This window comes from Anticarsia gemmatalis, chromosome 19, assembly GCF_050436995.1.
Source record: "Anticarsia gemmatalis isolate Benzon Research Colony breed Stoneville strain chromosome 19, ilAntGemm2 primary, whole genome shotgun sequence".
NCBI classification, from domain to species: domain Eukaryota; kingdom Metazoa; phylum Arthropoda; class Insecta; order Lepidoptera; family Erebidae; genus Anticarsia; species Anticarsia gemmatalis.
The window spans coordinates 8259033-8279295 of NC_134763.1; the positions used below are offsets into that span (position 1 = coordinate 8259033).

At 34.8% G+C, this 20263-nt stretch overlaps 2 protein-coding genes across 9 annotated transcripts in view; one reads left to right on the top strand and one right to left on the bottom strand.

Moving 5' to 3' along the window:
- GluProRS (Glutamyl-prolyl-tRNA synthetase) overlaps positions 1–20263 on the top strand; it is a 37162-nt gene that overhangs the window by 1797 nt on the left and 15102 nt on the right. For 4 of the 5 annotated variants that reach the window (XM_076126727.1, XM_076126729.1, XM_076126728.1 and 1 more), the window contains 9 exons: positions 492–618; positions 1255–1447; positions 1815–1986; positions 2384–2542; positions 2886–2960; positions 3204–3348; positions 3628–3872; positions 4369–4576; positions 6778–6966. In XM_076126727.1, coding sequence (XP_075982842.1) covers positions 492–618; positions 1255–1447; positions 1815–1986; positions 2384–2542; positions 2886–2960; positions 3204–3348; positions 3628–3872; positions 4369–4576; positions 6778–6966 — 1513 coding nt within the window. Of the gene's footprint in view, positions 1–491; positions 619–1254; positions 1448–1814; positions 1987–2383; positions 2543–2885; positions 2961–3203; positions 3349–3627; positions 3873–4368; positions 4577–6777; positions 6967–19470; positions 19552–20263 lie in introns of those variants that run through there. The other variant, XM_076126731.1, reaches the window with a different exon arrangement.
- Positions 6976–19981, bottom strand: LOC142981062 (uncharacterized). Of its 4 annotated transcripts, XM_076126723.1 has the most exons (14): positions 19637–19981; positions 15409–17183; positions 15204–15335; positions 15001–15126; positions 13580–13708; positions 12389–12523; positions 12179–12307; positions 11411–11545; positions 11202–11330; positions 10990–11124; positions 9600–10778; positions 8873–9144; positions 8183–8544; positions 6976–7954 (listed from the first exon to the last, which is right to left on the bottom strand). In XM_076126723.1, exons 1-14 carry the CDS (start codon positions 19937–19939, stop codon positions 7733–7735), a joined length of 5163 nt encoding a protein of 1720 aa, XP_075982838.1. In that variant the 5' UTR covers positions 19940–19981; the 3' UTR covers positions 6976–7732. The 4 variants fall into 4 exon arrangements, with proteins under 4 accessions (XP_075982838.1, XP_075982840.1, XP_075982839.1 ...); XM_076126725.1 differs by lacking the exon at positions 13580–13708; XM_076126724.1 differs by lacking the exon at positions 11202–11330.

Sequence of the window (20263 nt, forward strand, 5' to 3'; positions counted from 1 at the left end):
ACCCAGTTTTTACTGCTCTAATTCACCAGAGGATTTACCCCCGGTTTCTGAGTACATTTAGCGATAGTTTATATATTTAATAGCGTTTTTTGTATGAGTCTTAACTCTAATAGATAAACTACCGCTAAATGGACCGGGGGTTAATCCAGTAAATAAGCAGTTTCTCAATTAATAATTTATATACTGCCCTGATTAAGCTGTCAGCATATAATATAACACACTGTGATTAATATAGACATAAAAAGCATAAACTCTTCAAGCCCAAATCCCCAATACATTCAAGCAGTATTTAATTTTTGCAAAACTGAAAGTGATAAAAAGAGTGAGCGGTGGTAGCAGTATAGTTTTTAATACTGTAATTAAATTTTTTAACTACTTTACTTATCTACTGTTAGTAGCTAAACATAAAAAAGTTTAGCACGAAATTATTGATTTTATGGTGATAAGTACCTTAAGTTTAGACTTTCATACAATTTGTATTATGTTTTTAGGTACCTACATATTGGTCATGCCAAAGCAGCTCTTCTGAATCAGTATTACCAACAAGCCTTCCAAGGTACTCTTGTGATGCGGTTCGATGACACCAACCCTGCCAAAGAAAATGCTGAGTTTGAGAAGGTAAGAAACAAAAAATATGATAAATTGGAACTAATAGCCAAGTAAACAAGGTAGAGAGATGAGTTTTTGTATATAAATAGTTCGTAATTGTCTTTAACTTCTTAAAACAACACCTGCCATAAGTATGCTGGGTATAACTTTGCTGTGTAGAAGGCGAAAAACAAGTACATACATATTACGTAGGAAAAGAGTGCGGGTGACTGAATTGTAGAACGTTGTCGTAGTTAAATCTCCATCTCTTTGTATTTATTTTTCACATGGTTTAAGGCACACAAAGTTAACAGTCGCGCTCACCGGTTGGTAAACAATCTGTGGGTTAAGCAACCATTGGCGCGGTCATTCCATAGATGGGGACCGCACAGTGGTATTTGAATTGGGCGTCTCCGTTCTTCGGAGGGCACGTTAAAAGTCGGTCCCAGTTGTTGTCAACTAAGATAACAGTCGTTAAGCCACGTCTAAGGCCTCTCGGGCGGCTTGAACAACTTTGACACTAGGTTGACCACTAACCATACGACAAACAAACAAACAGAGTTGGCGCGCAGTAAACACATATAGTCGTCCTGCCACTACCAGATTAATAATCTGTAAGATATGTGTACAAATTGTAAAATCAAAATCGTTTTCTAATGCTTCTAGGTGATCTTAGAAGACGTAGAAATGTTGGAGATCAAGCCGGACATGTTCACGCACACGTCGCAGTACTTCGACCTGATGTTGCAGCTCTGCGAGAAGTTGATCAAGGAAGGCAAAGCATTCGTTGACGATACTCCCGCTGAACAGATGAAGAACGAGAGGGAACAGAAGATTGATAGCAAGAATAGGAGTAATTGTACGTATAATAACCTTTCGTAAGATGTAACCAAAAATCGCAAACTGTAAAAGAATATTTGTTGAATCAATGTCAGCAAGTAATCGGAATACTTCTGGGTATTGCTGCCCTTAATCTATGAAGAAGCAATCAATAGCCAGAAAGCAATAGGTAATAGCCATTGTCTAACGTAAAGTTTAGGTTAAAACATACGCCATGTGTTATACTCATTCACAGTCCGTGGGCGGGCAAACTATTTGTTAAAACGCACCCCAAAGAACGAAGAAGCCTGTCTTTTGTCAGAAGTAGTAACAACAAATTCAAACAGAGTTATCCCAGAATCCAGAAAATAAATCGGTAACTAACCATTATTATTATGCATTTCCAGCCGTAGAAAAGAACCTTCAACTATGGGAGGAGATGAAGAAGGCGTCGGACGTGGGCGTGCAATGTTGCGTGCGCGCTAAGATCGACATGCAGTCCGCTAACGGGTGCATGCGAGACCCCACCATCTACCGCTGCAAGCCTGAGACACACCCACGCACTGGCACTCAGTACAAGTATGTAGTACTTCCCTCAAGTTTATTAGTTTTAACTTTTTAGTCTTTGCGGTTGAGATGTTACCAGGCTTTTTCACTGCCAGAGTATCGTGTTATTAATTCCAAAAGCTAAGGCTCAGTGTTGTTGATTCAGGGTTTTGATTAATTCTCAAATGTAATAAATATTCGTATAAGTAGATTCGAGTTGAGTCCTTGGATTAATAGGTATGTTAGGTATAATACATTAGCTACTGCCCTCGACTTGGTCATGACAGGTGCTAATCCAGGTTTATAAAACATCTGTACACCGAGTATCAAGTAACAACATCGACATAGTATACTTACTATATTTTTATGTTAAAAAAAATCACGTACAGGTACTTAAGTCTTAATACACGTGATACTATGTTGTTTCCAGGGTATACCCGACGTACGACTTTGCGTGTCCGATCGTGGACTCGATAGAGGGCGTGACGCACGTGCTCCGAACTATGGAGTACCACGACAGAGACCCGCAGTTCTACTGGTTCATTGAAGCTCTGGGCTTGAGGAAACCTTACATTTGGGAGTACAGTAGGTGAGTCAGGAATATATTTACACCGAAATAAAACACTACTAACTACTAAATTATAATTTTTTTTTAAATTTCTACTGAATTACTCTATTTATTCGGCACACTCTTAAAACATAAACCCCCGGTTTCTGAGGTATATTTAGCGGTAGTTTATCTATTTTATAGCGTTTAAACTCATATAAAAAAACGCTATTAAACAATAAACTACCGCTAAATGCACTAAGACACCGAGGGCAAGACATTTTTTTTATTTAAGTGGGTAGTAAGATATTCACAATTTTCAGGATTAACAGAACTTGTTCAATGCTGTATTTTCATGATAACTTCAATACTATTTTGTTTACAGGCTAAGCATGACAAACACAGTGCTGTCTAAGAGGAAACTAACGTGGTTCGTGGAGCAGGGACTAGTTGATGGATGGTAAGATATCTTTACATTTACATAAAATTATGAATATCACAAAAACTAAAATATAATTTAAAAATTAAGAATAATTTTTCCCAGCAGTGAGACGATTAATAAATGTAACCCATTAATGTTCCAATGCTGGGCAAGGGACTCCTCCCGGAATGAGGGAGGGGTAAAGCCTTGACAAAAAAATAAACGTTAATATATCAGCCACAACATAGTAGTATATTTTCAAATTAAGGTTATTTTTTCCAGGGATGATCCTCGTATGCCCACAGTCCGTGGTGTACTCCGCCGCGGTATGACGGTGGAAGGTTTGAGGCAGTTCATTCAGGCGCAGGGCTCCAGCCGCTCTGTCGTGTTCATGGAGTGGGACAAGATATGGGCTATTAACAAAAAGGTAACATATTTATTTCGCTCTCATTTGATTAAAACTATTTTTTTGTAAAGTTACTTAAATAAAATAGTCATTTTTTTATTGTATCTACATAATATCTGTCGGTGATAAGTTGCACCTTCTTCTGTGCCTATTATACCCATAGCCAACTTTACCTAAACAAGCGCAGTCTGACATTGACAGATAAGCAGATAGACATACTTATATTAATAAAAATATTAACCAGCCAAACGTTTACAGACTACGTTAAATACAAAATAACATCAACCTATTCAATTACAGGTCATAGACCCGATAGCACCACGTTACACAGCTTTGGAATCGAACCCAGTGCCCGTGAACTTGAAGGGCGTGACTGAGAGCACGCTATCAGTGGCGTTGCACCCGAAGAACCCGGATGTGGGGAACAAGCAAGTGTGGGTCGCACCCAGGCTTTTGATCGACCAAGTCGATGCCAAGACTTTAAAGGAAGGAGAGAATGCCACGTTCATTAATTACGGAAATATTATGATTGATAAGATTCATAAGTAAGTTTGTGTTATATTAGTTTATAGTCGGTGTAACTAAATTACTAAATTACAGTCTAGATAAATTACTTGGGCCTTGGCAGGCGCGGTTATTGAGACTATAATTTCTCATTCTGTGTATTTGCGCGATAAACTGGCTGTATCAAACCAACCATCGTCAGCTGCATGAGCGGCGGGTCGCTATTCTTAATTCTGTAATTTGCTTAACTCAGCCTATCATGGAATTGACAAACAAAGCTTTGTACTATGTTGTTAGACATTCAACTGCTGAATACTGTACATTTTATGTCACTTAAATGTTGCACTAACTTATGCAATGGTTAAGGCATTGTACTACTGTGAAAGGTCGTGATCTCGTGAGTGAGTCTACTATGGTGGATATTCAAAAATAACCACTAAAAACTAACTTCTAATGCGACCCGGAAATATATACCCCAAAAACCTTGCGAATGAAAGTCGCATTTATCACTAAGATATTCAATTGTATAATTTGTAGGTCCGCAGACGGTACCGTAACCAGCATAGACGCCACTCCGAACTTAGACAACAAGGACTATAAGAAAACTTTGAAACTGACCTGGTTGGCTGATACAGACAAGTCGCCGAGAGTCGAAGTATACTGCGTTTACTTCGACCATATTATATCTAAACCACTGCTCGGTAAAGATGAAGACTTCAAGCAGTTCATTGGACATCAGACCAGGGTAAGTAAAATTAGTTTTCGATGTTGATGATTTATTTTTGACAATCACATGATGTTAGGTTACAAATTGGATTTTATTACATTCTGGTTATGAAAGTAATGGTATACAAGCACAGTGTCTTTTTTATGTAAAGTTTTACATGTTTTTTTTATTTGAACTGTTTGGCAATATACTTCATGACATTATTTTTAAAAAGTAATGTTTTATTAAGTTTCAAAAAACAGTAATGAAATTTTTTGTAAAATTATACATGATTTTTTTAATGGAATTGTTTAACAATTTGGTTTCATGACATTATTTTTAAGAATGTAATGGTATTAAATGGAATTGATGATTCCTATTTAATTTTGAGACACATGACTTAATTAATGACGACATGTCATTACTAATACATCCATTTTATAACAATTTTGGTATCTAGAAGTAATTTGCGATTCATTTTAGATGCATCATTTAGAGTAGAATTATTTATTTGTAGACAAAAATGTAGATCTTTTTGAAAAGTGATGTAGCATACTACTGCTGTCTTTAATAAATCTTATTTATTAAAATTCAAATTGCTGTCATTCCTAATAACCGGGTTTGGGATGGTACTATTTAATAGATAAAGTTTAATAAATAAATTCGTTGCCTAACTATCCTTAACTTATCAAAAACTAATCACTGCTTTGCCCGAATTACTATAGCTAATCAGCTTATAGCTCATACATACATTCTAGATAGCCTTTGTCCATCTCGTATACTACATATTTAAAATACGTTTATCAGTTCCGGTTGTTAACCTAAAGCCGGGTCCAGACAAGTGTAACGGCTATCATAAGTCTCAATCATTTGTCCCATTTAGGTAAAATAGACCTATATGGGATAAATAATTTTATTTTGTAACATGAAATGTAATCCACCGTGTTATGTAAAGTGAATTCGACGTATGGACTACGAGCGTTACATAAAGCGTTTGCAAGTCGTCCACACTTTGAATTCACGTTATATTACAGGTTACACTCGTCTGGACCCAGCCTAAAACATACGCTATTTCCATTCTCTCCTTATAATATTAGAAGTATAAAAATAATTTATTAATTTTGATGAAATAAAAAGGTGTGTAAAAGAGTTCACGTATGAAGAAAGGTTGTTAGGAATGTCCAGTTTGTAACACACACTACGGTTTCACATTAAGATATTTCAAAAACACTTAGAGAAGTAGAAATATATTCATTCGAAAATATATTGATATCGTAGATTGGGGTCACTTTGGCGAAATACGGGTGGCTTCTGCCAAAGAACGCTTTGCTACCATTACTCAATTGAGGTTTATATTATAGCAGAAATAAGTTAATTAATCTCAGAAAAAGTTTGCGACGAGATCAATTATCTGGAACTTAGTTTTAAACACAACTATGAATAAAATTGTATTAATAAAAATAGTTTATTTGGCTTTAAACATCGGTTCAAAAGCATTCAACAGTCACCCCATTCCACGGTATTACATAAGATGCCTTAATTACTATAAGTAGTTAATTCTATTCGTATACATAAGTGAATCACATCGAAGACAGTCAATATAAATCCGTAATTACTACCTACTTAGCAATAGACACTTAGCAGTAACTTAAAGTCAAGCATTTCAATTCGGTAACTAAATGTCATACATACATACTATATGCCTTATATCAAAACAAATATTTAAAGGAACATAATTACAACCTTATTACACTTGGGTAAAAGAAAAAAAAATATCTATAAAGTATTGAAATATCCTCGTCCGCACTCGACAATTTATGAACCCTAATTCTAATGCCAAAGGGAGACCCGTTCCCATTATTTATTATTATATATTATATTATAATAAGAGGAAGAAAATTATTATATATTATATGCATAGATATGTATACAAATATTTTATTTATATAATAAGTCCCCAACCCGCACTTAGCCAGCGTGGTGGACTCAACGCCTTACCCCTTCCCCATTACCTTTCCTTATAACTACGCAAATTTTGGGTCAGCTAGTAATAAATAAATTACCGTCTAACAGTCGATTCCAAAATCTTTTTTTGCAATTTTTCCCTCCGTAAGAACCATCCCCGTACGTCAAGGAATATAAAAAAATAATGAATTTGTGAGACCGGTTCAGCCGTTCTTGAGATACGCTAAGCAACATATTTGGCGATTCATTTTTATATATAAGGTAATATTCCACAGTGGGAAATCCCCATGCTCGGTGAGCCGGAGTTGCTGAAGCTGAAAGTGGGAGACATCATCCAGCTGCAGCGGCGTGGTTTCTTCCGTGTGGACGTGGCGCCTGCGCCCCCGTCGCCCCACACGTCGCGGACTACCCCCCTCGTGCTGTTCCACGTGCCCGATGGACACACCAAGGAGATGCCCGGACAGGTCAGTAAATTTATCTATAGCTGGTGTAGAATATCACGGCTTAGAGTACATTTTCAAGATAAATCCTCATACAATATTAGATTTTTCTCTTAGTCCCAATGTTCCGTTTCGACTTGCCCGTGCATACGCCAATGTTCCCGTTAGTAGTGAATACTGAGCACCCAAAAATTGTTTCAGAGAATAAAACTTTACAAATATCGCTCAAAACCCGTCACATGCAGATATTATTTTTTCAAATGAAAGTACATTTTTTTCAAAAGAAATCTTAATTTTCATATGAACTAAATTGAAACAATGTTTTAAGTTTAACTATTCAGTTGTTTTGTCTTAAAACTTATACCAGACATACCAGTCAAATATTTTAAGAGCCACTACAAATGTATGTATGACTGGCCATATAATATATAGTTTTCCTAAATCTAACAAATATTTTATTAAGAAATAAATTACCTGCTAATATTAAGATTCTAACACAGGTCAATGCTTTGTTTACCTATAATACTAGAATTTTAAACCTTAAAGGTATATTAAAAATATCATCAAAATAAAGTAATAAAAAATGTTTATAAAATAGTCGAAATTACCTCTTTTATATAAAACGAACGTAAAGCTTATTCTCACTGAGATAAAAAACAAAATATAAATAAAAAAGTATATCTTCGAAAAGTTCTTAACTTAATTAAATAAAAAATTCTTATAGAATATGTTGTTCGTTCACGAACCATCTTGGCAGCTAACAACAAAAGAAAAAAGTAACTTATAATATTTACTCTTGGATGAAATCATTGGCCTCAACATAACTGATCGACATCCTGTATCTTGGGTTCATCACCAACATTTGCTCCAACAGTTGTAGAAGCATTTCAATTTTATAAGTATCTTTTGTAACCTGCCAATCCGCTCTGTTCCTTTTCCATTCTTCATCATAAGTCGCAAACAATGTTTTTCCGAGTCTATCATTTTTATAGACATTCTGAAACGTCCGGTACTGAAAGAAATCAACAGTATTAATGAATAAGAAACGTTTCGAGATAAGAATGGTAAAAGATTAACCCTCGTATTCATAAACACTATAAACCTATTTTAGTTATAAAACTACCATAATATGTTTTTTCTTTTTCATTTCGCTAAGGAGTGAAAGAAACAAAACTCTTTATAAGCTTTTCATAACTTCATATATTTTCTATGAATAAGAGGGCTAGGCACTGATACTTACATCGCTATTTAGTAGCTTCATGTATTTCTCATCTGCAATGTATTTATCTTTATTTGTACTGTTGTCTAACATTTCCTGGTCTATAGGGCCCACAGTACACAGCTGTTTGTACAATATAATTTTGTTTTGCCACCCTGGAAACAGCTCTTGGCCTGTTGCCATCTCAAACATAACGACAGCGGTCGACCACACGTCTATGGCATAGTCAGCTGGAAAGCCGAGTATTATCTCCGGTGCCCGGTAGTTCGCCGTCCCAGTGCCCGGTCGAACGTCCAAGTCATACCCGTACCGAGCTCTATCAAAACCAGCCAGTTTTAGTTTATTATTTGTACTGTCCAGCAGTATGTGATGCGGTTTTATATCTGAAACAGATCATAAGATAATAATTTCAAACTAATAGGGTAGATGACTACCAATCAAATCAACTTCTCTTTATGAAATGTCAAAAATACATTTTAGTATAGGAATACGAAATAGTGACGTCACAGTTTCGGATTTTCGTTGGTATCAAATAAGTGTTCAAAAATGTTTCAGTCTGTAGTAATAACAATTTCAACACTATTTACCAGCAAAATTACATAGCTTAGGCATTTTATATGAACCTTTTAGGAATACAAGTTTAATAATTTTTCGTTAATCCGGTCAATTACCCAATTATTAAAGAAGTAATTTCAAAGCAATTGAACCAACCTGTATGCACTATTGAATAATTCGTTAGCATATTCACAGCGGCTACCAGCTGTCTTGATAGCATTTGTACCATATCTATATGAAAACTTTTTTTGTTTGCTACCAAAGCTTCATTCAAGTTTTTGGGATAATAATCTGTAAGCCAAAACCACTCGTTCATTGCACCGGAGCTGTAGATAATTTCTAGTATAAAGTAGCTATTTTTAGAAGTGCATTCTTGAAGATCTTGTAACATTAAACCAACTTCTATTGCCGCATTTCTGTAGTATTCCCTGAAAAATAATAAAATGTATTAGCTTTGCGATAATTGTGATAAATATACAATATACATATTTAATAAAAATAATCTGCATTTGTGGAGTTCATCTGACTGCTTTCCAGATCAGACGAAGTACTATTGGTAGTACTTCGTCTGATCTGATCTGATCTAAATAATAATTTATTAATTTGTATAAGAATATTTTGAATATTATCTCGGAGTCTGGTAACGCAGCCAGGAAATGGTAATAGGTTCCCAAGGAATAGGTCTTGGGATTAACATTGTAAATGGCGGATCGTTGTGTATTTTATACACCTCTGCCTTTGGTAATAAAAAACTCTTTGCGATGGTCATAACAAAATCTAGTTCGATATGACAAGTGACTAGATCACTCAGTAGTTCGTCAGCATATAGACAAGATTTTGTCATTCAGTCTTTCTTAAACTTTACTAAGTAATCAATACTTACTTTGTAACTTTAAGTGCATAGTACTTTCCTTCGTTTAAATCTTTACATTTGTAAATTCGTGAGGAAAATCCTTGATGAATACTTGAAAATATAGTGATTCTGTTTCTAAAAGTTAAAAATATTCGGTATTGCAGGCTTCGTATGTACACACTATTTAAGAGAGGCGATACTCTGTCTTCTGGGTTTGGAGATTTTTCGGCTTGCGTCTTTGCCTTCACTTTTTTAGTACCTTTCTTTTCTACATCGCTTGGAACAGTAGATGTTTTGGTTAATGCTTCACCCACTATCTTATCAATTAGTGTGTTATTTTCTGTACCTTGAGCATTGAGCTCCGAATTTATTTGTTCATTCTCAGCTTTTTTATTATGAGATTCTTCAATTTCAAGACTTTTTTCAATTGGATGTTCTGTGTTAATAGTTTCAAAAGGTTCTTTGGTATCATCCACGGTATTATTTTCATGAATTTTTGGAAATTCTTGTTTTGCAGTATCATCTGTTGCCTTCACTATATCTTCATTCAAGTCTTTCTTATTCTCCTTGATAACATTTTCGTCCTTGTTTTCAATCACTACTTCATTTGACACATCAGTAAAATGTTCTTTCATTCCATTAGACTTAACTAAAGCATTGGATTTTTCAATGTTAGGAGTAATATCAATATTGTTTTGTTCGTTCTTCTGTTTTATTTCTGACAATTCAGCTTCCGTCTTATCACGTTTGTTGTCAGTTGCCGTTAAATCATTTGTTTCGTTATAAATCTCCTGTGTTTCCACTTCCTCAAATATTTCAATAGAATGAATACTCTCTAGTGAATCATCCAAGATTTCTGTTATGTTATTATTGTTATGTTCCAAAATATCTACCTTTTCAGACGCTTCTAAAAGTATATTCTCTTTTTCTAAAAGATTTTCTGATATGGGACATTCAGTTGCTTGTTTACCATTTTTGTTTTTAGCGCCTTCAATCGTAGTGATATTATTTTCGTCGTCGCTGGTTATATCTATTACTTCATATACATCATCATTGAGACACAGATTTTGTGGCGTCACAGACTTTGTGCAATTCATAACCCCGTTGTTTGTTTGTAATTGTGTATTAAAATTTTCAGTTTCTTTGCTCAAATCTTTGAGCGGTTTATCCATATGCAAATTGCCATTTTTGTCTTCTTTGTCCAACGACCTAAAAATAACACCATAAATAACTTACCACATTAAAGTATTTATATAAGGTGTGATGTAGGCACCATACACTTAAACTAGCAAGTAGCAAGTCTTTTATATGAGCTATTTTGTACTAGACCGGGTAATCTAAATTAATGATTTTTTTTTGCTGTCTGCCTATCACCTGAATATTTGTTTAGTTCATCATCATATATATCATATAATCTTACCCTGTCTTTTCATTATCCTCGTTCTTTTTTAACAGTGTATTTGACTTTACGGTCGCTGTATCAGTGCTTAAATCTTTCAGTCTTTTATCTTCATGCAAATTTTCATTATTAGCCGATTCTTCTTTATCATGCAACCTGAAAACAAAACTCTGTGAATAACGCAACACATTTATGAAATTATAATTTTCCGAAAAGTATTTAAATAATGTTACAATGTCTCCATATTTTCTTTATTAGTTACTATTAATGTATTAGAATGATCAGTATCTATGCACAGATCTTGGGATGATTTTTCCTTTTGCATATTGTAAAGTTTCACTAATTGTTTTTTATAATGCGACCTGAAAATAACACTTTGTAAATATCCTTTCATACGTTGTTATATAACTTAAATCACGGTTGTTCAGAATTATAATCTTACTGTGTTATCGTATCTCCGGCGTTTATTTGTTTTTGTTTATTAGAGTCCCCAGTATCAAAATTCATGTATAAATCTCGGACCGGTTCATCTGTATGGAAATTGACGTTTTTCACCGATTTGCCTTTATTGACAGACCTAAAAATGAAACACCTTAATAACCTAACCTATAATATAACCAGCTTTTTGCCCGCGGCTTCGCTCGCGTGGAATTTCACCTTCTTCGGGAAAGAATTTCCAAAAATCCTCTCTTACCCCCGGTTTATGAGTACACTAGCTGACCCGCGCAACTTTGCTTGCGTCACCTAAGAGAATGAGTCAAAATTTTCCCCGTTTTTGTAACGTTTTTCGTTGCTACTCCGCTCCTAATGACCGTAGATGTGATGATATATAGCCTATAGCCTTCCTCGATAAATAAGCTATCTAACACTGAAAGATTTTATCAAATCGGACCAGTAGTTCCCGAGATTAGCGCGTTCAAACAAATAAACTCTTCAGCTTTATAATATTAGTATAGATTTAGCGGTAGTTTATCTATTCAATAGCGTTTTTTATATGAGTTTAACGCTATTGAATAGATAAACTACCGCGTACCTCAGAAACCGGGGGTTAATGCTCCTCTACACTTCCTAAGGAATCTTCATACCACATTTCAGCTGTCTATGCTCAGTAGTTTCGGCTGTGCGTTATCCATCAGTCAGTCAGTAACGGAAGAGTTTTATATACATATTTATATTGATTATGTTCAGTTCACAATATTAATAATCTTACCTTGACCTCATATTCTTGTATTTAGTTTGTAACACTGTATTAGAATGTTTAGTTTTTGAACTCAAATCTTGAATTGGTTTTTTATGTTGCAATTTGTTATTTTTCACTGTTTCTCCTTTATCATGCGTCCTGGAAAAAAAAAAACTTCGAAAAATACTTTCCATATAACTTAGTAAAACCATGATAAGTTCCGCGTTAAAGATATCTTACCGTGTTTTCAAATTTCGGTCGTTTGTCTGTTGTAAAGTGTAAGAGTCCTCAGACACTATGTTGATACCTATATCTTGGGCTGGTTCATACCTTTGCACATTGTCACTTTTCACTAATTCTTCTTTATCGCACGACCTAAAAATATAACGTCGTAAACAACCTTACCAACTTCGCTTGCGTCACATAAGAGAGAATAGGTCATCATTCTCCCCGTTTTTGTAACATTTTTCACTGGTACTCTGTAGTCCGCTCAAAAAAGCAAGTGTCGAGTGCGTGAGAGGGATCCTAAGAAATTTCTTCAGAAATTGGTTCAGGATGCTTAGAGAAAAAACATACTAAAAATCCAAATAAAAATAAAATTAAAAATAAAATTAAAGATAGTTATCGTATTTTTATTTTTAGGTCGCACGGCAAAGAAGTGTCAGTCGAAAACGATAATTTGCAATATAAAGAACTATCCAAAGAAATCGCTTAACTTCGGAACTAAATGACCTACAGACTTGAAATTTTGGACCAGAACGCTGAAAATTTAGTTATCTATTAAGCAATAACCACATAATTGTAATCCAAAATTTCAAGTCTGTAGGTCATTTAGTTCCGAAGTTAAGCGAAAGCAAAGTTTATTTATGACACTTTCTCATGATCTGAAAAACATTCATTTTAACTATTTCGGAGCGCGATGCTCGAAAACTGATGAGAATTTCGATAAAGTGCGTATAACAAAAGTTGTAGACAATTTTATCATCTTTCATTGTGTAGAAGACACTTTTTCTCTACGATGAACCGTTTTAAAGACATTAGTGAAAAACTAAAAAATGGGAACTTTAACCCCCTCCCCCCACTCCGGCGCCCCCCCTTGAGGCGGGGATTTTTAGTATGTTTATACTCTAAGTATCCTGAACCAATTTCTAAAGAAATTTCTTAGGATCCCTCTCACGCACTCTACACCAGCTTTTGGGGTATTCTTTGAGCGGACTACTGCTCCTATTGGTTGTAGCGTGATGATATATAGCCTATAGCCTTCCTCAATAAACAGGCTATCCAACAGTAAAATAATTCTTCAACTCGCACCAGTAGTTCCTGAGATTAGCGCGTTCAAACAAACAAACTCTTCAGCTTTATAATATTAGTATAGATTAGTATAGATTAATAAATTTATTTTAATTATATACAGCATTGATATAATCTTACTGTGAGTCCATATCTCCCTCTTTCGTTTGTAATAGTGTATTGGAAGGTTCAGTATCTATAAACAATTCTTTGGATAGTTCTTTATATTGCAAATTATCGTTTTCGACTGACACTTCTTTGCCGTGCGACCTGAAAATAAAAATACGAAAACTATCTTTAAAAAAAAAAGACTACCCCGCACTTAGAATTGCTCGTGTCAAGGGGACTTTTACAAGCATGCAAACAACGGACACAAAGTATCATAGTAGACATCGCACAAATAATTGTTCCGTGTGGGAATCGAACCCACGACCATCCAACTCAATGGTAGTTGCGTGGCGACCAGTGGCGAAGGGTCAGTTTTTACAAAAGGTAAGCCGGAGCTATTAGTCATTGTCTAGGTATAATACCTACATATTATGTACATCGTAAGAATATCGACGTAAAATTCTGCATAATAACAATATGAGAGTATTATCTACATTCGACTACAGTCTCTTATTTCTCTCTCTACAGTCTAATAATACATAGGTACCTACTTACAGTACTTACCATGCTACCTAATCATGCTTGTTTTGCATTAAGTTACTCTGTCTTCAGTGTAGACACGTAGGTAACACAACAGCACATATTTAAGATAACGTATATCGAACGATTGATGATTGTCTCTTTAATAGAAATGAGTTTAACCTATAAATCTGACAAAATGAAAATTTACTCGAATAGAAACATGCAAAACAATTACTCTTTGATACACTGATACGTTCACAGTTATGCACAAACATTTAATAAGGAATAATGTTGTAATAAACACAAATATTCTAATTTGTTATAGAGCGCGCGAAAAAACAGTAAACAAACATAACCTAATGTCAATCTCAGTCAAACTGGTGAACAATGTTCGCCATCTCGCTCTTGCACGCGGCTCGCGCCGCGACAGAAACATGCGTAAGATCATGCGTCCGCCGCGGCGCGGGGCGGCGCGAGCGCTGTAGCGCGAGGCAACCCGCTCTTCCTCCGGCTTGCTCGCCACTATGCAGCGCGGTGTAAAGCGCGATCCAAAAGGTCGTAAGCGACATCGCCGCCATAGTTTTTATTATACGCGATTCCCGATCAGCGCCTACGGTTTATTTCATTATTATTACTTCACGTTGCGTATTTAGCGGAGCGTAATTTTTGAAGGGTAGGCGTTTTCGTACTGTTTCGATTAGATTATTGATTCTAGTTAAAGATTTCGCTTTAAATATTGTTTATTATTAATTAATTGTGTATTATTAGGCAAAAGTAAACAATTAATTTAACACTAATATTAAGTCTTTCCAGAAAGGGAAGCCGGTAGGAATCGAGTTGTATGGAGCCTTCGCCACTGGTGGCGACCCCATTAACCATTTAACGTTACAGATTTAATTTATACTTTCAGTTGAACATTGATATTATCTTACCGTGATTCAACATTTCCATCACTCATTTGTAATTGTGTAGTTGACTCTTTATTCGTGCATAAATTTTGGATTGTTTTTTCTTCATGCAGATTTTTCTTTTCCACTGATTCTTCTTTAGTATCAGACCTGAAAGAAGACCTCTATTAATATCATACAAAATTAAATTATTGTTTTCAGTATTAACAACTTTGAAATAATCTTACAATGTCTCTTTAATATTCTCGTCTTTAGTTTGTAATAATATATTGGATTGTTCGGTATCTATACACATATCTTGCAATAATTCTTCCACTTGCAAATCTTTATTTTCGACTGATTCTTCTTTATCGTGCGGCCTGAAAATATTACTTTGTAAAAACGTAAAATATTTCATTAATGTGATTATTTATAGTTGAACTTTAAACTTACCCTATTTCCATATTCTCGTTATTCGTTGGTAAAGGCGCATTGGACTCGGCCACTACATTCATGCATAAATCTTGGTTTGGTTTATCAATAAGCAAATTATCATTATTGACTGGGTCTTCTGTAGCGCTACTAACGATATTTTCGTCTAAAACCTTATTGTTGATATCTTGTTCATTAACATTTGATTCAATCGTATCTTGACGTCCAGGACTTGTATTCATGTTTAGGCTATTGACGATTTCATCAACGTCAATATCATCCAGAAAGCTCATATCTTGGTATGAGTCTAGATCATTATTATTCAAACTATCGGGTTTGGCACAATGTATGTTTATTACCAGTCTAATCGTTTTGCGCTTTACTTCCTTCGAAGGTTCAGTTTCTTCGACTTGTTTCACAGGTACGGCTACATCGTCATTATTTGTCTTACGACGTTTTATAACAGGACTGTGTTGATCCGATACTCTCTTGCGAGTCAATTTTGATCTGAGATCAAATTGATCATTGACTGAAGAACTTTGAGTCGGCTTTATTTTGTTAACTGAACTCTTCATTTTTGTGTTTTTAGTTACTTTCTTATCAGTATTTTTATTGATTCTAGATGATTTCGATTTGTTTGGCTTTTTATCTCGGATGTCATCATCGGCCTTTTCAAAATGTAACTTTTTTCGCAATGGCTCTCGCTCTACAAGTTCAGTATTAGATTCAAATGAGAAATCATTTATCTTTTTAAGTAAACCGCTAGTTGTTGTTTTTGTATTATGTTTTTCGTTACGAGAATTGTGTTCTTTGTCCACATCGATTATTTTTTCTGGTTTGTTAGTAGTTCCTAGTTTATCTCTGGACGCATCTTTCTTTTCCTTTAGATCTAAATCACGACTTACCTTAGTGTCGTATTCCTTACTTTTATTTCGATCTGAGCGATTTTCTAACCGACCTGTAGACACTGTTTTCTTCTTTGCTTTTTTTAGTTCAGATGGAGATTTTTCAATTGAATCTTTTTTACGAAACTCTGGCTCAGGACTTTGGTATTTGTCATCAGACTGTAAAATGCTGTCGCTATTAACCATGTCAACCAGCTTCTCTTTTTTGCTGTTGATGTAATTGTAAAATCTTGCTAAGTTCCGTTTGTAGCCTTCTTGTCGTTTTTTAAAGTCAACACTAGATTCAGACGATCGCCTAGTTGTGACTTCATCAAGCCTTTTATGTGGTGATTCGGTACTGAGATTTGGCACGTCAGTTTCACGTACACATTCAGTAGTTTTATTTGTAGATTCTATGAGTGTATTTGTGTCATCGTCAATAACAATTACGTGAATAGGATCTGTGTTCTTAAGTGCTTCTATTTCTTTTTTCTTAGCAATCGATCTTTCCTTCATTTTCTCTAATCGTTCTTTCCAAAAGCTTTCCAAGTATTTTTGATGTTCGTACTCATTAACTTTATGTTCTTTTTCAGACTTGGCTCGCTTTTTCTTATTTTCTGATCTATTTATTAAATTGGTCGTCCTAGAACTCAAGTTAATAATTATAGGATTTTCTTTCGGGATGTTATTTGTTATTGGTTGATTTAGATTTTTAGGTTTATTTTTTGGAAGTGGAATACTATCGATTGGTATGACTTTGCAAGTCTGCTGCTCATTTTCAGCATTTAGATCTTTTTTTGGTTCAATATGTGTATCGCTATTTGAAGCAGGTGGTAGTTTAGTAGGGTTAGTATTTGTAACATTGCTCGTAGGAATATTGACTAAGTTATTATGGCGTTGGTATCTGTTGAGCTGTAAAAAAAATAAGACTTATTGACTTATTACTCGGACCTGCTATAATATTATATTTTGAATATTGCTCTTTTAAATCCACGTTTTTATAGATTTTATTTGAATGTATTGCTTTTGACGAACAATGACATAGAACGAATTAATTTTAAAAGTTTCAGAGCTTGGCGAAGTGTTAATCGTATAACCTACATCCAACAACGGAATCAGGTAGACCTACGTTGGAATAATAAAATGCTGTGCGTGAAATAAGTAATCTACTTCTTTATTACAAGTGCCTTTTAAATAATGATTGTATTGATACAATCAAATTGACGGCCTCTGTGGTACAATAATATAGGTGGTCACCACGCCACTGCCATTATATCGGGAGGTCGTGGGTTCGATTTCCACACAGGAATCATTATTGCGATCCACAAATAGTTGTACCGGGTCTGGTTCTACTTTGTGTCCGTTGTTTGTATGTTTGTAAAAGTCCCCGCGACACGAGAGCAATTCTTAATGCGGGAGATGTCTTTCTAAAGCTAAGCTAAGCTAATCAATCTATTTTGAGTAGGTATTCCTACTAGCCTTGTAATAAAATCGCTTGTATTTCTAGCCTTCTTTAATAACACGCTTCTGGCCAAGAATAAATGCACTTTGAAGTGTTTGCCGTACGAATTAAATATTTTATCATATCGATTGGTCTTCGTGGCCTAAGAATAAAAAGTTCTAAATAGACCGGGCAGACAGCGAGATTTTCTTTAGTATTCACCTAGATTTCGTATTTTTTGATACAGATATAAGTATTTGTTGGGTTACAAACCTAGATATCGCAACTGTAACTTTTCAAATCTACTATGTGTGATTGGCGTTTTGCTTTTGACGTTGAAATTTTACTATTGACCTCATTAGAGGACCTTTAGTAACAAAGGCAGTTTTTCAATTTATTCACCGACCTATATGATGTACATTTCCGCTCTCGAATCCCATTGCATATAGCAAGGAAACAGCTAAGCAAATCAGAGGTATCTAACGTAGACTGAAATTCGACCGTAAAGTAAACAGTATTGAGTTCAAAGTGCCTAGTCATAGAAATAAATGCATACTGACAGATTTTAATACGACCCACTGCATCTCGTATTGCTTATTGAAGTTAGTAGATAGACATGCGTATTTTGTAAATATTCTAAAATTCTAAATGCTAAAGTTGATAAAGAAATAATTGTTTGTTACTTTTATATGCAAAAAATACTGAATTAATTAAAATCTAATTCAGTCACATATTATTATAGCTTTCTAGATTGACACGAAAGATACTTTTTTTACCCGTAAAATTTAAGCAAGTACCTACCTACGATGTTGCCGGTAGAAGCAAAATTTTTCCTTAATGTAGGTAAATAAAATATATGTAATCTTAAGGCAATTTAACTTCAGTGTTAGTCATTAATTAATGGTTAGTTAGGTTATAAAAACTGTATCTTGGGTTCGAAATCCATAATAGAAAAAATATCTGTATAATTTTTGATAAAAGTTTTGCGCGATTGCCTGTGGTTAGAGTTTAATATCTAAGCAATGACAAAAACAGTAATCTTATTTATATTACTGTAGAATTAATACCTGTATTCAAAGACTGAAGAATTACCGGCGTACCGACAAATCGGCCTCTGTTACAAAAAAAACAATCTAAGTTTTATTTATCTATTTAACAAAACCGCAGTGCATTAATTTAATCGCATAGCCATAAATACAAGGTACCACCTCCTTGTCTTAAAAAAATAATAATAGAACTACACACTATTTAAAATTAAATTCGTATTACGATCTAACTTGCAGTTTCTAATAACGAGAAATTATGCCATGAGATTCCATGCTTTGTGTGTTGTCATTCGAACACATACCTACCTACACATTGATGAAAGCAAATATTTATTAAAAGAATATCTAATAGTGTATGAATTAACGAAACATAAAACTATAGCGGCAGACAAGCGTCGTAACTTTTAACCTAATAGAATTCACTAGCATAGAATTAGTTCTTTCATTTTAATCTGTGACAAAGGGCCGCCGCGCACCGGTCAGCTGTTTGTTTCCCACGTGTAACTAAAATTTCATGTAAATTACCACCGTACGGTGTATGGACTGTACAATATTGCACCTTGCATTAGCCGGTCGCCATCGCGGAAGTAATGCAATAATATTACAATCACGTAAACACATTTTAAACTCACTTGTACGAAGAGTGATACATACCTACCGCAACAGGTACAACTACGCAGCATCGGGAATATTCGGGACCGACAATCAATAATAATTACATTTAATTATGATGATGCATTTGCAAGCTTTATTCATTCAAGCTAATGATGGACGAAAATCGCGGGAAACATGTGTAAGTGCTCAGCGAATAGATACAATATCACGATAAACTGTTTTCACCTTTCTATACTATGGGTAATAAAAGCACAGATACTTACTTGATTAGGTTTATTTATGTTTTTGAAATCCATTCCACCATGAGACACATTTCCATTATTATTCACATAGTTGTAAACAGTATTGGTAGTATTAGTTGTCACGTTACAAGCCGGTAAAATATTATGTTGTGGACTTGTCAACATGGGAGCCGGAATCCCAGCTGTAGCCAAGTTATTATTTAATCCCACATATTCGTAAGGCAATGGAACTGGCGGCGGTGGGACTGGCGGCGGAACTGGCAACGGTATTGTCATAAAATTGGGGTTTTGATAAAACGGAAAAAAGTACGACTGATCGTACATGTTTATAAATAAATGTGTTAGTTATTTATTTTCACATCTCACTTTGACACTTGACAAAAGGAACTTGACATTGAAGTATCGATCGAACGAGCGAAAGCGAAATGAACGAAGCTTTTAGGCATAGACAATTTAAAATGAACACTTTTTATACCGTAAACAAATCATTCACATTGCAAAAATGCAGATCAAATTAGTGACAAATTTTTTTACCGGTATTATAAAAATCTCAAAGGTGCTTAGTGCTTTTAATAAATATTGACAACGTGCGCTTCGATGCGTCGTGTAACCGGCACTGAATCTCAGTAAGGGCGCGTGAATTAAAAT

Bases quoted from the DNA above. Each gene is read 5' to 3' on its own strand.
- LOC142981062 (XM_076126723.1), bottom strand. From the start codon at position 19,939: ATGTACGATCAGTCGTACTTTTTTCCGTTTTATCAAAACCCCAATTTT. The intron at 11,331-11,410 runs GTAAGATTATAA...TGTTATTTTCAG, and splicing joins GCCGGAGATACGATAACACA to GTCGCATTATAAAAAACAAT. The intron at 11,125-11,201 runs GTAACATTATTT...TTTTGTTTTCAG, and splicing joins AAAGAAAATATGGAGACATT to GTTGCATGATAAAGAAGAAT.